The sequence below is a fragment of the Oryx dammah genome, unplaced genomic scaffold (assembly GCF_014754425.2).
Source record: "Oryx dammah isolate SB20612 unplaced genomic scaffold, SCBI_Odam_1.1 HiC_scaffold_25, whole genome shotgun sequence".
NCBI classification, from domain to species: domain Eukaryota; kingdom Metazoa; phylum Chordata; class Mammalia; order Artiodactyla; family Bovidae; genus Oryx; species Oryx dammah.
In genome coordinates, this window is record NW_024070209.1 from 10,918,833 (window position 1) to 10,937,097 (window position 18,265).

The 18,265-nt window shown below is 36.8% G+C and overlaps 1 protein-coding gene across 6 annotated transcripts in view; it reads right to left on the bottom strand.

Annotated features, from left to right (window-relative positions):
• The window catches only part of ALMS1 (ALMS1 centrosome and basal body associated protein), a 183,995-nt gene that overhangs the window by 104,654 nt on the left and 61,076 nt on the right, over nucleotides 1-18,265 (bottom strand). For 5 of the 6 annotated variants that reach the window (XM_040223844.1, XM_040223843.1, XM_040223840.1 and 2 more), the window contains 2 exons: nucleotides 10,034-14,803; nucleotides 8,823-8,956 (listed from right to left, as the gene is read on the bottom strand). In XM_040223844.1, the coding sequence (XP_040079778.1) occupies nucleotides 8,823-8,956; nucleotides 10,034-14,803 (4,904 nt within the window). The remainder of the gene's footprint in view (nucleotides 1-8,822; nucleotides 8,957-10,033; nucleotides 14,804-18,265) is intronic. The other variant, XM_040223841.1, reaches the window with a different exon arrangement.

Genomic DNA, 18,265 nt, shown 5'->3' on the forward strand with positions numbered 1-18,265 from the left:
AGACTGAGCAGGAAAAGGAGGACAGAATCTCAAAGAACTCTAGGAAAACTAAAAAAGGTTTAACATATGAGAATTAAAATACTGGACAAAGAAAAGGACAGAAAAAAATCACTGAAGCAACAATGACTAAGAATTTCCCCTAAATTAACGTCAGACACCAAACTGCAGATTCATGAAGTTCAAAGAACATCAGGCAGAGTAAATGTGAAGAAAAAAATCACTATGCCTAAGCATAATGTAACATTTTCAAAGTACAGAAAATCAAAGAAAAAGAAAAAATCCTGAAAGAAGCTAGAGAGAGAAAAATCTAAAGAGAAGCAGGGAATTACTTCCAACTTTCCCACAAAACCATGTAAACAAGAAAATAGACTGAAATATTAAAAATGTTAAGAGAAAAACTGCAGCAGCTTAAAATTCTAAACTCTCGCTATGAAATTATCCTTCAAATTGATAAAGAAATACATTCTCAGAAAAACAAAAATCAAGGGAATTTGTTACCTGTAGGATTGCCATATAATAACTCAACAGAAATACTCAAGAAGAGAAAATATAGTTCAGAAACTGAGATCTACATAAAAACAGTAAGATCGTCAAAGAGGAAACAAGTAAAGGATTAAAAAAAAAAAAAGACAATTTCTTTTCCTCATCCTTAATTGGTCTCAATAGCTTACTCAACAAATTTCTTCTACATCTTTTTAAACCAGAATGGCATGAAACTAGAAATCAACCACAGAAAGAAAAACAGACTATAAAAACTACTACACAGAGCCTAAACAATATGCTGCAAAAAATCTTTGAGTCCACAATGAAATCAAAGAGGAAATAAAAAATACCTTGAAGCAAATGAGAGCAAAGTATGACTACACGAATTCTATGGGATGCAGCGAAAGCAGCCTGAAGAGGGGTGTTTACAGCAATGCAGGACCCATTCAGAAACAAGGAAAATCTCAGATAAACCAATATAAAACCAGAAAAAGAACACTCAAAACCTAAAGTCATTAAAGGAAGGAAATGATAAAGATCAGAGAGGAAAAAATAAAGATAAAAAAAAAATCAATAAGAGCAAGAGCTGGGTTTTTCAAATGATAAAGTCAAAAAACCTCTAGAAAGGCTCACCAAGAACAAAAGAGGACAAAATAAAATGAAAAATCAAAGGAGGGGGGGAACCATCACAGAAATACAAAAATAAAAATATATATACTATGAACAACTATAATACTTTAAGACAACAAGATGGAAAACCTAGAAGAAATGGACAAGTTACTGGATACAGAGCCTGCCAAAACTGAATTAAGAAAAAACAGATAATCTGAACAGAACAGTCACTAGAAGTGAAGTAGAATCTTTAACTGGGAAAACAAAAAAAATTCCCTACAAACAAAAGTAAGGAGCGAATGACCTCACTGGGGAATTCTACCAAACAACAAAGAAGAAAAGAACTTAAACCTACACTACTGAAACTCTTCCAAAAGATTAAAGGGGAAGGAAGACTCCCAAAACCATTCTATGAAACTACCACCATCACCCTAGTATCAAAACGAGACAAACACACTACCAAAAAAGAAAAATATAGGCCAATATCTTTTATAAATATAGATGTAAAAATCCTCAACAAAATATCAGCAAACCAAATTCAACAGCACAAAAAGGATCATACATCATGACCAAGTTGGATTAATAGCAGGGTCACAAGGACGGTTCAACATATGCAAATCAATCAATGTGATATACCATATCAACAAAAGAAAAGACCAAAACCTCATGCTAAACAGAAGGTTTAGCAAAAAACTCAAAAATTGCAAAAAAAAAAAATACAAAAAATTCAACATCCATTTATGATAAACACTCTCACCAAAGTTAGTGTAAAAGGAACATACATCAACATAATAAAAGCCACTTATGACAAACCCACAGTCAACATAATGCTCAACAGTGAAAACCTGAAAGCCTTCTTGCTAAATTCTGGAACAAAACAAGGATACCTACTCTTACCACTGCTATTCAACACAGTATTAGAAATCCTAGATATAGCAATCAGACAAGAAAAAGAAATAAAAGGTTTCCAAATTGAAAAGTAAGAGGTAAAATTGTCATTAGATGCAGAAGACATGATAGTCTATATAGAATACCCTAAAGATTCCACAAAAAAACTACTAGAACTAATAAATGAACTCAGCAAGTCAGCAGAATACAAGATTTATACACACACACACATACACACACACACACAAATCTGCTGCATTATTTTACACTAACTATGAAATGCTAGAGAGAGAAAGTAAAAACGGAATCCTATTCCAAACTGAATCAAAGAAAATAAGCTTCAGAAATCAAACAACTGGGGTATCGGGACAAAACCAGACATACAGATCAACAGAACAGAATAGAGAGCCCAGAAATAAACCCAGAAACCTACACGCAATTAGCCTTCAAAAGAGGGGGTTAAAAGCTACAATGGAGAAAAGACAGTCTTTTCAGCAAGTAGTGTTGGGAAAGAGGGACAGCCTCATGTTAATCAATAAAGTCAGAACAGTCCATCACATCAAAAATAAACCCAAAGTGACTTAGAGGCTTAACTTCTGAAAGAGAACATTCCCTGAAAAAACAAAAACAAAAACAAAAACATAGCAACATTTTCTTAGATCAGGCTTGGGAGACAAAAGAAATAAAAGCAAATTTAAACAAATAGGCCTAATCAAATTTATAAGCTTTTCCACAGCAGAGACAATAACCAAAATGAAAACAACCTATGGACTGGGAGAAAATATCTGGGAATGATGCATCAAAAAAGAGATTAATTTCTAAAACATACAGGTAATAAAAATCAGTATCAAAGAAACAAACCAATCAAAAAAACCAGGAGAAGACCTAAATAGACATTTCTACAAAGAAATATATATGGCCAGAGACATATGAAAATATACTCAACATCCTAATTAGAGAAATGCAAGTCAAAACTACAATGACCTCACAACAGTCAGAATGGCCATCACCAAAAATTTTACAAACAGTAAATATTGCAGAAGATGGAGAGAAAAGGGAACCCTCCTACACTGGTAGTGAGAATTTAAATTGGTGCGGCCACTATGGAAAACAGCAAGGACTTTCCTTTAAAAACACAGTTACCATATGATCCAACAACCTCTCACTTGGGTATATGTCCAGAAAGATGAAAACTCTAATTCAAAAACACATATAAACCTCAATTTTCATAGCAGCACTATTTACAATACATGGAAGCAACCTAAGTGTCCACAGACAGATGAATGGATAAAGATGTGGCATGTACACACACACACACACACACACACACACACACACACACACAGGAATATTACTTGACCACCAAAAAGAATGAAATATTGTCCTTTTCAGTAACATGAATAAACCTAAAGACTACCATGCTAAGTGAAGTAAGTCAGACGAGAAAGACAAATACCATATGGTACAACTTACATGTTAAATCTAAGAAATAATAGAAATGAACATACAAAACAGAAACAGACTCAAAGACATAGAAAACAAGCTTACAGTTATCAAAGGGGAAAGGAGGAGAGGAGGGATAAAATAAGAGTATGGGATTAACACATCACTATATAGAAAGTACATAAAAAACAAGGGTTTACTGCAGAGTACAGGGAATTATATTCAGTATCTTATAATAACCTACAATAGGAAAGAGTCTGAAAAAGATTCCATAATGGGAACGTATAATGAAGATATATGAATTATTTTGCAGTACACCTCAAATTAACACAATATTCTAAGTTAACTAGAATTCCCAAGATTTTTTCTAATAAATTAAAAAATAAATGCCCAGAAATAAGAAAACAAGTAAATGAAGGTGTATCTATGAGATACTATACTCTACTACACTGTAGCTCAAACTATGCATGGTCTGCTGTGGGCTGAATCCAGTCAACTGCCTATTTATTTTTTGTCTTCATAATATCTGAGTCAGACATGACTCAGCAACTGAACTGAACTTCATTATATACTACTGTAAACAATTAAGTAAACTTTATTTATTTATTTATTTATTTATTTTTTTTAAGTAAACTTTAAAATTCTTTTGGAGATGGGAGGAAAAATGGTAGCAATGTTAAAAGAAATAAAACAAAAGAATTGGGGCTGTTCTGTTACTGGAAAGTACTCATACTACCCGTGAAATGCTGTAGTGTTATTTGAAAGTATACCTGAACTGGGTACAAATATATTTTACATATTCTAGGACAATTACAAAAAAAATTTTTTTATAGGTTTTTCCTATAACATATATGCTAAGAAATGAGAGAAAATGTAATCACACAGATGCTCAACTAAAATCATGACAGGCCTCCACCAGAGGGCAGACAGCACAAGTAAAAACCACAATCCTGCAGCCTATGGAACACAGACTGCAACAATAGAAACTCAGTAAAAAAGAGACGGCAGAGGGATTTGTCCCAGATGAAGGAACAGGGTGATAGCTCAGAAAAACAACTAAGTGGAAATGGCCAGCCTACCAGAAAAAGAATTCAGAATAATGATAGGGAAGATCATCCGAGATTTCAGGAAAACAATGGACGCAAAGATTGAGAAGATGCAAGAAATGTTTAACAAAGACCTGAAAAACTGAAGGACAAACAGAGATGAACAATACAATACAATAACTGAAATGAAAAATACACTACAAGGAATCAATAGGAAAGAAAGTGAAGCAGAAAAACGGATATGTGACCTGGACGACAGAACAGCGGAAATCACTCCTCAGGAAAGAATAAAGAAAAAATGAAAAGAAATGAAGGCAGTCAAAGGGACCTCTGGGATAACAATTAAATGCACCAATGTTCATTTATAGGAGTCCCAGAAGGAGAAGAGAAAGGTGCTGAGAAGATATTTGAAGAGATAATAGCTGAAAAGACAGAGAAAAAGTGCTTAAATCAACAAGGGAATAACAACAAATACAAGAGAATTATCATTATCAGCTGAAACTCTGCAGGCCAGAGTTTTATATATATTAAACTCAATATATACATTTAAGTGATCAAAGTGGCACAATATATTCAAAGTGATGAAAAGGAAGAACTTGCAACTAAGAATGCTCTACCCAGTGAGGCTATCACACAGACTTGATGGAGAAATTAAAAGCTTTACAGAGAAGCAAAAGCTAAGAGAATTCAACACCACCAGACCAGCTTTGCAACAAGTGCTATAGGAACTTCTCTAGCAGGGGAAAGACCAGAAACTTAAAACAATCTTGTACATTATACAGACAGCTATACCAAAACCTTACGGTGAACAGCAAAGACAAAAACTACAACAGATACACACACAAAAAAGAAAGAGCAACCCAAGCATAACACTAAAGATGGTGCTTAAACAAAAAAAGAAAGAGCAACCCAAGCATAACACTAAAGATGGTGCTGAAACAAGAGACAGGAACAAAAGAGGAAGGGAAGAAAAATGACCTCCAAAAACAAACCCAAAACACTTAAAAAAATGGCAATAGGAATATATATACCAATAAATATATCAAATGTAAATGGATTAAATGCTTCAACCAAAAGACACAGATTGCCTGAACAGATACAAAAATAAGACCCCTATAAAGAAATTCATGACCCAGATAATCACGATGGTGTGATCACTCACCTAGAGCCAGACATCCTGGAATGTGAAGTCAAGTGGGCCTTAGGAAGCATCACTACGAACAAAGCTAGTGGAGGTGAAGGAATTCCAGTGGAGCTATTTCAAATCCTGAAAGATGATGCTGTGAAAGTGCTGCACTCAATAGGCCAGCAAATTTTGAAAACTCAGCAGTGGCCACAAGACTTGAAAAGGTCAGTTTTCATTCCAATCCCAAATGCTCAAACTACTGCACAATTGCACTCATCTCGCATGCTAGTAAAGTAATGCTCAAAATTCTCCAAGCCAGGCTTTAGCAATACGTGAACCATGAACTTCCAGATGTTCAAGCTGGTTTTAGAAAAGGCAGAGGAACCAGAGATCAAATTGCAAACATCTGCTGGATCATGGAAAAAGCAAGAGAGTTCCAGAAAAACATCTATTTCTGCTTTATTGACTCTGCCAAAGCCTTTGACTATGTGGACCACAACAAACTGTGGAAAATTCTGAAAGAGATGGGAATACCAGACCACCTGACCTGCCTCTTGAGAAACCTGTATGCAGGTCAGGTAGCAACAGTTCGAACTGGACATGGAATAACAGACTGGTTCCAAATGGGAAAAGGAGTACATCAAGGCTGTATGTTGTCACCCTGTTTATTTAACTTCTATGCAGAGTACATCATGAGAAACACTGGGCTGAATGAAGCACAAGCTGGAATCAAGACTGCTGGGAGAAATATCAATAACCTCATATATTCAGATAACACCACCCTTATGGCAGAAAGTGAAGAGGAACTAAAAAGCCTCTTGATAAAAGTGAAAGAGGAGAGTGAAAAGTTGGCTTAAAGCTCAACATTCAGAAAACGAAGATCATGGCATCAGGTCCCATCACTTCATGGGAAACAGATGGGGAAACAGTGGAAACAGTGACTGACTTTATTTTTTTGGGCTCCAAAATCACTGCTGATGGTGACTGCAGCCATGATATTAAAAGACGCTTACTTCTTGGGAGGAAAATTATGACCAACCTAGATATCATATTCAAAAGCAGAGACATTACTTTGCCAACAAAGGTCTGTCTAGTCAAGGCTATGGTTTTTCCAGTGGTCATGTATAGATGTGAGAGTTGGACTGTGAAGAAAGATGAGCACTGAAGAATTGATGCTTTTGAACTGTGGTGTTGGAGAAGACTCTTGAGAGTCCCTTGGACTGCAAGGAGATCCAACCACTCCATCCTAAAGGAGATCAGTCCTGGGTGTTCATTGGAAGGACTGATGCTAAAGCTGAAACTCCAACACTTTGGCCACCTCATGCGAAGAGATGACTCATTGGAAGAGACCCTGATGCTGGGAGGGATTGGGGGCAGGAGGAGAAGGGGATGACAGAGGATGAGATGGCTGGATGGCATCATCGACTCGATGGACATGAATCTGAGTGAACTCTGGGAGTTGGTGATGGACAGGGAGGCCTGGCGTGCTGTGATTCATGGGGTCACAAAGAGTTAGACACGACTGAGCAACTGAACTGACTGAACTGAAGGGAAACCAAAGTAAAGATAAGCAAATAGACTACATCAAACTAAAAAGCTACCACACAGCAAAGGGAACTTCCAATGAAACAAAAAAGGCAGCCTACTGAATAGAAGATATCTGCAAACAATGAACATATCTAACAAGTGATTAATATCCAACATATACAAAGAATTCACACAACTCAAATAAAAAATTCAGACAACCCAGTGAAAAAATGGGCAAAGGTTATGAATGACATTTTCGTAAAAAAAAAGACACATAGATGGCTAACAGACACACAAAACAATGCTCAACATCACTAATCATCAGGGAAATGTAAATTTTAAAAAGTCACTAAAATATCAACTCATACTTGTTAGAATGGTTATGGAAAGGACAACATATAAGATGTGTTGAAGGAAAAGGAAGAAAAAGGAACACATGCGCACTGTTGTTGAGAATGTAAATTGGTGCAGCCACTATGGAACACAGTATGGAGGTTCCTCACAAAATTAAAAATATAACCATCACGTGATCCATCAATTAACTTATGTGTGTTTTTCCAAAGAAAATGAAACACTAATTCAAAAAGATATATGCACCCCTATATCCATTTCATCATTATTTCTAATAGTCAAGATATGGAAGTAATCTAAGTATGTACATACATATATACCACATGGTTAATACACCATAGAAAAGAATGAAATCTTGCCATTTTAAACAATATGGATGGACTTAGAGGGTACTACAGTAAGTAAAATAAGTCAAAGACAGACTAATACTGTATGATTTCAATTACATGGGGAATCTAAAACATAAATGGACAGACGTAATAAAACAGAAATAGTCTCACGGACAGAACAAACAAGTGGTTGCCAAAGCGGAGGCAGACAGGAGGGAAGAGCAAAATAGGTGAGGAAGGCTAAGATGTACAAAATAAATGAGTCATGGGGATGAAATGTACAACATAGAGGGAATATATCAACATGTAAAATTAAAACCCAATCTAATTTATACTATATAAAACTGATAACCTTTTCAAAATTGATGAGCTATATAAAACTGAAATCCAATCTAATTCATAGTTTCAAAAACTGATAACCTTTCCAAAACTGATAAGCCAAATAATTATGCTATATCACTGACAATTTTCTAAGACACTGTATGAATTAAGTCATTAAGTATACATATTTGATAGCTATATCAGTTTTTATAGAATTAATAATAGCAGTTATAGATTTAAAATAGATAACCAACAGGTCCTACTGTATAGCACAGGGAACTCTGCTCAATCTTATGCAGCAGCCTGGATGGGAGGGGTTTGGGGGAGAATGGATACATATAAACAACATTGTTAACTGGCTATACTTCAATATAAAATTAGAAGTTAAAACAGTAACAGTTGTCAATTATTGAGTACTACCTAGATATCACACACCCCAGCATTTTATAGGCATTATCTCATATAAGCCATAGCATAACCCTGTAAGAGAGATATGTTCCATTACTATTCATAATAGCAGACAAGATCTATAGAATCAAATTCTTAAATCTTAACTTTTGAAGACTTAAGACTCCCAACCCTTTAGCCAAAGACTATCAGTGACTCAGCAGGAGTCATCAATGCCCAGGTAAGAAAGTCAAATTACACACCCTTTCTGTCACATTTTGTCTCTTAATTTTTAGATTTCTTTTATACCTTGGACAAGTCAGTTGTTCTCCCTTGACCAAACAACTTTGCTTTGATCTCTTCTACTTTTCTCCTATCATCTTCATTTAATTCTGAAATGGAGTAGCCATATTCATGAGCCATATTAAACTTCAGATTCCAGGCTGGAGAGAAAAGATAAAAGCATTCGAGATAATACAGTGCAAAACTATAATACAGTGCAAAACTATCAGAGATTACAAGAGCAGAGATCATCATCAATATAGCTAATTTAATGCCTACCACAGTGGTTAGTAAACAGTATGTGCTCTCCATTTTATAACAAACTATTCAAAGTTCTTGAGAGAGATAATTTCACTGAAAAGTCAGATATAAAAACATATTCAACAGACATTTCTCCAATGAGGCCACTTGAAATATAATATTTAGCCAATTTCATCTTAATCTTCCTTCCAATCAAGAGTCCCTTTGTCTCCCCTATTAGCTCCTGCTACAGTCTTTGCCACTTCCACAGTTGTTAATATTTTAAAATAATAAATAAAACCTGGGAGTTTCTGGAGAATCAAAATAAGCACAAATGATCAAAAGAATGGTATAGGAAGCTGACCTCAAGAGATTTCCAGGTAGGCCTGAATTGCTTAAAAGTTGCCTTCCAAAATATATTTATTCGCCATGTTATCTCAAAGATTTTTTTTTCTTTTTTAATGGAATTCTACAATTTAGAGATTAATGGAATTTAACTCTAACCCAAGTTTTAGTGTTAAATACTTTCATTCAGTTTTTCCTAATGTCTATCTAAGATCTGCTTTAAGAATCTTATTAGAGAAGGGGATAGAAAATACACATAAGTTTTATGAAACACAGTGACTTAGAGAATTTATTCTCTAAGTCAAATACTCTAATGGGTATTTTATTGCCTCCACAATGAGGACAGGACAATGAAAAGATTAGGACAACATTCAAGCTTTAGGAGTTTGGAAACCCAAATTTTCTTACTTTTCTTCAGACACCAGAACTTACAGCTCCTTAAGACCTCAAACTAGAACCAGTAATACTGTGACTTCCTTATTGGTTAAATGAGTTTATTCTGGGTTGCCAGTAGATAATGCAATCATTTTAACAGTTCTACAAGAACAGTTCTACAAGAAAATTATCTAGAGCGTCAAATATAACTTTAAGCAAATTATTAAACTATAATGTTTGAGTTTGACCTGCCTTTATAACAAATTCTCTTTCCCTACCTCGTGCTCGTACCCGAGATTCCTCTTCCTCTGCATTTTTGAGTATTTGTTTAGCATGGTTCAATGAGGATTCACATTTCAGAAGGTTTTTCACATGTGCAGCCAGTGAATCTACACTGCTTCGACCACCATCATCACTCTCTAATACCCCCTCTTCCTCTCTGCTATCGGTCATGCTTGTCTTGGGTGAAGAATATGGAAAGAAATTTAGAAGCACATCAGAAACTGACTCCAAGGAATTACTGTCCCATGAGCAAGAACTTGCATCACTACTTGAATCACTTTTAATGATAGTCATCATAGGGATAACAATCTTATTCCCAATGGTTCTACTATACTCTTCAGGTTCAGATCTCATTACAGATCTGGCTGCTTTATATTGTTTAAGGGTTTCATCAAATGCCACTCTGGCTTTGCCTTCTGCTTCCTGTAAAGGACTTCTAACTGTAGTTGAACTAATAAACTCCCAATTTTCAATGCCTCTCTGGCATTTCAGATTCGTCTGTGTGCTAATATCCTTCTGTATACACTTGTTGCTTGGGCTTTCTTCTGTGAATGGCTGTCTCTGAGACAAATCACCATTAGACTCATCAGTTGTGAGGGGTTCTTTGAAGCAAACCATCTTCTTAGACTGTATAAATGAAATATCACTAACATCTCTGAAAGGGACAAGAGGAGTAGGAAAATTGTATCGTCTTAGTGCTATATTTTCTGCTTCCATTAAAAGTGTCTGAATCTCTTTAAGAGTTTTGGAACTGTTTTCTATATCCCTCATTTCCTCAGAGCCAACATCTTCAAAACCAGAAGATTCTGGCTTATTTATTACAACTCTACCATCAGCCTGAGAATTTAAAGGCATCTTATTTGAGATAACACTGGTGTAAGAAGAATCCAAATTATCTGTTAGCCTTTGAACATGATGTGAAACAAGTTTGTGCTTCTCACTATGTGAGTAAGTACCAGGGGGAACTGTTGATAACCCATTAATCTGGTCAGCTTGCCCAAGACTGCTTGAGAACTTCAGGTTATCTTTAGTTAGATGTCTTTCTGGGAAATCCTGATGGTACAATATAGCTGGTTTCTCTCTATGTGAAAAGGAACTAGGAGGAACTGCTGGTAACACAGTTTTTTTGTCAGCTGGTCCAGGAACTGTTGAAACCTTCAGTGAATCTTCCCTTAGGTGTTTGTCTGGCAGTTCCTGTGGGTGGAAAATATTAGATTTCTCTCTGTGTGAATGGGAACTAGAAAGAGGTATTGGTATCCGAGAATTCACATCAGTTGGCTCAGCAACAGGTGAAATCTTCAGAATATCTCCACTTTGATGTCTATCTGCCAACTGCTGTTGCAAGAAAGTACTAGGCTTTACTCTCTGAGGATAAGAATTAGGGAAACCTGTCAATAATGGAGCCTTCTGGTCAGCTGGCCCAATTACAGCTGAAGTCGTGGGCTTCCCTCTATGTGAGTAGGAACCAGAGAGGGTTAATGGTAACTCAGTCTTTTGACCGTCTGGTAAAATCTTGAGTTTCTCTTTATGTGAGTAAGAACTAGAAGGTCCTATTGGTATCTCAGCATTCTGATCAGCTGGTCCAGGAAGAGCAAAAACTGTCAAAGCTTCCTCAGTAAGATCTGGTAACTCCTGCTGGTAAGAAAAGATGGGACTCTCTCTATGTAAATAGGAAGCAGGGGGCACAATTTGCACACCAATGGTCTGATCTGCTTGTCTAGGAACCCCTAAACCTTTTAAAGCATTTTCATTAGCATCTGGCAACTCTTGCTGGTAAGAAATGATGGGCTTTTCTCCATATGAGTAAGAAGTAGAGGTTACTGGTGGTATCCCAATCTTCTGGTCAGCTGGTCCAGGAACCTCAAAAACTTTCAAAGCCACCTGAGTAAGATCTGGTGACTCTTGCTGGTAAGAAATGACGGGCTTCTCTCTATATGAATAGGAACTAGGTGGTATTGTAGGTATCCCCGTCTTCTCGTCAGATGGTCCAGGAACATCTGAAACCTTCAGAGCCTCCACAGTCAGTTGACTGTCAGGCAAGGCCTGCTGGTAGAAAATAATGGGTTTTTCATTATATGAGAAGGAAGGAGAGGTTACTATGGGTATCCCAGTCTTCTGGTCAGCCCGTGCAGGAGTATTTGAAACATTCAGAGCCTCTTCAGTAAGGTATGAATCTGGTGAGATCTGCTGGTAGAAAACAATGGGCTTCTCTTTCTGTGAGTAGGAAGGAGAGGTTACTATAGGTATCCCAGTTTTCTGGTCACCTGTTCCAGAAACACCTGAAATTTTCAGAGCCTCTCCAGTTATATGGCTATCTGGCAACTCCTGTTGGTAGAAAATACTGGATTCCTCTCTATGTGAATAGGAACCAGAAGGTTCTGATGTCCCAGCCTTCTGGTCAGCTGGTCCAAGAACAGTTGAATCTTTCAGAGTCTCTTCAGATAAGTGACTGCTGGGTGAGGCCTGTGGGTAGAAAATACCAGGCTTCTCTCTATGTGAGTAGGAACTAGCAGGCAGTAAGAGGACCCCAGTCTTCTGGTCACTTGGCCTCGATGCAGGTGAAACTTTCAGAGCTTCTTCAGTTAGACTACCACCTGGTAACACCTGCTGATAGAAAAGACCACTTGGCTTCTCTCCAAATAAGTAAGACCGAGAGGACCCTGTTATTATCCCAGTGTTCTGGTCAGTTGTTCTAGGAAGAGCCGAAACTTTTAGAACCTCTTCAGTTAGAAGCCTGCCTGGCAACTCCTGCTGGTAAAAAGTAATGGGCTTCTCCCTGTATGAGTAGGAACTAGAAGGTGCTGTCTGTATGCCAGTGTTCTGGTCTACTGGTCCAGGAATAGCTGAAATTTTCTGAGTCTGATCCCTTAGATGACTGTCTGGCAACTCCTGCTGATAGAAAAGACTGGTCTTCCCTCCATGTGAGTAGAAAGCAGGGGGCACTATCGGTATTCCACTCTTCTGGTGAGCTAGTCCAGAAACAGCTGGAACTTTCTGAGCCTCTTTAGTTAGCTGACTGTCTGGCAAATCCTGTTGGTAGAAAATAATGGGCTTCTCTCTATGTAAATAAGAAGCAGAAGTTATTATAGGAATCCCAGTCTTCTGCTCAGCAGGTCCAGGAGCAGCTGAAGCTTTCTGTACTTGTTCAGTTAGATGACTGTCTGGCAATTCTTGTTGGTACAAAATACTGGGTTTCTCTCTATGTGAGTAAGAAGTAGAGGGTATGACAGGAATCCTAGCCTTCTGCTCAGCCAATCCAGGAACAGATGAAACTTCTGGAACTTCGTGAACTACATGAATGTCTGGCAACTCTTGCTGGTACAAAATACTGGACTTCTCTCTAAGTGAATAGGAAGTAGAGGGTACTGTAGGAATCCCAGTCTTCTGCTCAGCCAATCCAGGAACAGATGAAACTTCTGGAACTTCGTGAACTACATGAATGTCTGGCAACTCTTGCTGGTACAAAATACTGGACTTCTCTCTATGTGAATAGGAAGTAGAGGGTACTGTAGGAATCCCAGTCTTCTGCTCAGCCAGTCCAGGAACAGATGAAACTTTTTGAGACTGTTCAATTAGTTGACTGTCTGACAATTCTTGCTGGTACACAATACTGGACTTCTCTCTCTGTGAATAGGAAGCAGAGGGTACTGTAGGAATCCCAGTCTTCTGCTCAGCCAATCCAGGAGCAGCTGAAACTTGCTGAACTTCTTGAATTAGATGACTGTCTGGCAACTCTTGTTGGTACACAACATTAGGCTTCTCTCTCTGTGAATAGGAAGTAGAGGGTACTATCGATATCCCAGCCTTCTGCTCAACCAATCCAGGTGCAGCTGAAACTTGATGAGCCTCCTGAATCAGACGTCTGTTTGGCAATTCTGGTTGGTAGAAAATACTGGGCTTCTCTTTATTTGAGTAAGAAGGAGAGGTTACAGTAGGAACCCCAGTCTTCTGCTCAGCCAATCCAGGGGCAGCTGAAACTTTCAGAGTCTGCTCAGTTGGATGACTATCTGGCAATGTCTGTTGATAGAAAATATGAGGCTTCTCTCCATATGAGTAAGTAGAGGATAGAGTAGGCAACCCACTCTTTTGATCAACCGGTCTAGGAGAAGCCAAAACTTTCAGAGCTTCTTCAGGTAGCTGACTGTCTGGTAAGACTTGATGGTAGAAAATACCAGGCTCCTCTCCAACTGAGTAAGAACTAGAAGGTACTATTGGTTTTCCAGTCTTTTGATCAGCTAGTCCAGGAAGAACTGAAACATTCAGAGACTCTTCAGTTTGATGACTCTCTGGCAATGCCTGTGGGTAGAAAATACTGTGCTTCTCTCCAAGCAAGTAGGAACTTGGAGGAACTGTAGATAGACCTGTCTTCTGGTCACCAAGTCCAGGAACAGCTCCAGCTTTTAGAGCCTCTTCAGTTAGATGACTGTCTGGCAAGGCTTGTGGGTAGAAGATATCTGGCTTCCCTCTTTGTGAGTACGAACTAGAGGACACTGCTGCTATTCCAGTCTTCTGGTCAGCTAGGCCAGGAATAGCTGAAATTTTTAAAGTCTCTTCAGTTAGACGACTGTCCACTAATGTCTGCTGGTTGAGAGTATCAGTATATCCACCAATATTCTTCACTTGAGGAGACCTTCCAGCCAATTGAGGAAAGTCCTCAGGGGACAAGGATAAAGGAGATACAGTGTCTGAATCTTCAGGAAAGGTAGTGATGCCTGGTTTAAAGGTGGACTGAGGAATTTCAGCTATGCCTCCTTTAGAAGTATCCCCTAAAGAAAAAAGGATTTGTTAATATTCTTAATATTATAAATAAATACACACACACACACATATATATAGAATTGAAATGTATTCCTTTTATGCATTAAAAGAAATCAGGCAAGCTTTTCTTCTACTGGTCTTTACACTACCAGAAAGGACTCCAAAAGGAATAACTCACCATCAGAAGAAATAAAGATTTACAGATAAAGATGTTAATTAATTATGAAGTGATTTATAACAACAAACTAATGTGGAAATAAATATTCAATGAGAGTAATTTTTTTAAAATAGCAGTATATATATTTTATGGAATACTATGTGGAGCTTAAAATTTAGATTTTAAAGAATTCTCATTATGATGAACAAATTGTATCTCCTATGGCATCTGATTTCATGCTACTTATAAGCTAATAAGTTAGCCTGTTGCTGTGTCATGTATGTTGTCAGAAGAAAAAAGACTCCTCGATCAAAGATAAAACACTTTATTCCACGGGATAGTAAAGGAAAATCAACTTATTTTCAAAAATTCCCTTTCACCTAAGTCATATGAGGGCAAAGCAATATAGCCCAGATGGAGGCTATACCTGCAATGGATTTAAATGATTCTCCTAATAAACACACTGTGAATAAAATATGTATTTCTAACTACATGAAACTCTAAAGACTCTAAAGGTTACACTAAAAAGTTTGAAATTAGTTCTATATGACGTGGGGAGTTGTTGACTGATCTGATCAATACTGCAGAAACAGATTCAGGATGAGTGGAAGGAATAAAAGGGTAAGCAGTACCATCTAAAAGAACTTTCTGCAACAATGGAAACATGCTATATTTGTATTATCTAATGTGCTGTGCATAGTCATTTAGTCACGTCTGACTTTTGTGACCCCAGGGACTGTAGCCCACCAGGCTCCTCTGTAAGGGGATTCTCCAGGCAAGAATACTGGAGTGGGTTGCCATGCTCTCCTCCAGGAAATCTTCCCAACCCAGGGATCAAACCCAGGTCTCTGGCACTGCAGGTGGATTCCTTCCCGTCTAAGTCACCAGGGAAGCCCAACATTGCTGGAGTGGGTAGCCTATCCATTCTCCAGGGGATCTTCAGACCCAGGAATCAAACTGGGGTCTCCTGCATTACAGGCAAATTCTGATACTGTATTATCTAACACAATAATTCTAAATGAAAGTAGTTCTGAGTAACGGTGAAAAATAAATAACTGCAATAAAAGTAACAAGATTTGACATTCACTTGGTGATTCAAAAAAATGAATGTTTACTCTGTTCTAGCCACTGTTCTAGATATAGGAAATAGAGCAGCAAACAAAGCTTGCATTCCAATTCTGCCTCAGAGTTTACATTCTACTAGAAGAAAGCAGACAATAAATTATTAAAACTTGGTATGACAGATGGTGACAGATGATTAATATATACAGCAAACATGATCTATACCTTACACAGAGGGAAAGGAAGTTTCAAAGATGATGAAGCAACAGTGCTTTTCATTGAGAAGATCTTGTTAACTTGCAGATTCTGACTAAGTGGGTCTGGGATGAAAGCTGAAATCCTGCATTTCTAACAAGCTCCCTGATAATGCACAATACTACTGACCCTCAGACTACTTTTTGAATAGTTGTACATTAATTGACAAAAACAGGCCCTTTAACCCTTTAATTTTAACTCTAAATTCTGAACTCCTTTCACTAAAACGAATTGCCATTCTAAAACTATTAATGAGTTTTAAAACAAAAAAAGTAGCTGAATAAATGATGAAACAGGTTGAGTTAATGACTAATGATTGCAAAGAACTAAAGTACCAAGCAATAACTCTTCAAGAAAACTAATAACGAACAATATAAGCTACATAGTAACTTGAGAAGGAAGGGTTACAGAAATCTTTGTGAGGGGAAAAAAACAGCTAGAAAATTAATAAATCAACACAGACTGACAAAATGAACAACCAATGGGTCAAAGGAAAAAATCAAAAAGGAATTAAAAAATACATACCTGCAGACAAATGAAAATGGAAATATGCCATACTAAAACTTAAGAGGATACAGCAAAAAGTTCAGAGAGACGGTTATAGCAACAAATAACTACGTCAAGAAACAAGAAAAACAGCAAATAAACATCTGAACTTTACAACTCAAAGAACAAGAAAGAGAAAAATAAAGCTCCAAGTTAGAAAGGAAGGAAATAACAAAGATCAGTCTGGAAATAAATAAAATAGAGACTAAAAAGACAGTGTAAAAGATCAATGAAACTAAGGACTTGTTCTTTAAAAAGATAAACTGACAGTCCTTCAGCTAGATTCCGAAGAGAAAAAAAGGGACACAAATAAACTAAGAAATGAAAAAGATGTTACAAATAATAGCACAGAAATAATAAGGATAAGAGACTGCTAGGAACAATTATGGATTAACAAATTTGACAACCCAGAAGAAATGGATAAATTTCTAGAAACATATCAATACAATCTACCAAGTCTCAATCATGAAACAAGAAATCTGAGCAGACTAGTAAGGAGATTGAATCAGTACTCAAAAGTATCCCAACAAATAAAAGTCCAAGTCCAGAATTTATAGAACTGAATGCTATGAAACATTCAGAGAATTAAAACCAACACTTATCAAATTTTTCTAAAAAGTAGAAGAGAGAACACTTCCAAACTCACTTCACTAAGCCATCATTACCCTAATACCAAAATCAGACCAGGACATTACATAAAAAGAAAATTACAGGCCTGATAAATTTAGATCTAAATTGAAGACTTGATAAATTTAGACCTAAAAATCCTCTGCAAAATATGAGCAAACCAAATTCAACAATACATGAAAGGGGAGCTATACCATAATCAAGTGGAAATTATTCCAAGGAACATTAACAAATCAATCAGTGAAATACACCTTGTTAACAAAATGAAGGATAAATTATATGATCTCAATATACACAGAAAAAGCTTTTGACAAGATTTACTACCCACTTATAATAAGAATTCTCAACAAAAGGGATATACAAGGAATGCACCTCAACATAAAGTTATATAACATCACGTTCAAGGGTGAAAAGCTAAATACTTTTCCTCTAACATTGGGAAGAAGACAAGGATACTCATTCTCATCAGTTTTATTCAGCTTAGTTTGAAAAGTCCTAGTGGAGTAATTAGGCAAGAAAAAGAAATAAAAGGTATCCAAGTCAGAAAAGAAGAAAAGCTGTCTCTCCTGCAGATAACATGATGCTATATATAGAAAACCCTAAAGACTCCAACAACAAAAAAAATGAATTCAGTAAAGTTGTGAGATACAAAATCACTATACAAAAAAAGTTACATTTCTATGCAGTAAATATGAATGATCAGAAAACAAAATTAAGAAAACAATCACACTTACAATTGCACCAAAAAGAATAAAATACCTAGGAATAAATTTAACCAAGGAGGTGAAAGATCTGTATGCTGAAAACTGTAAATAAGACACAG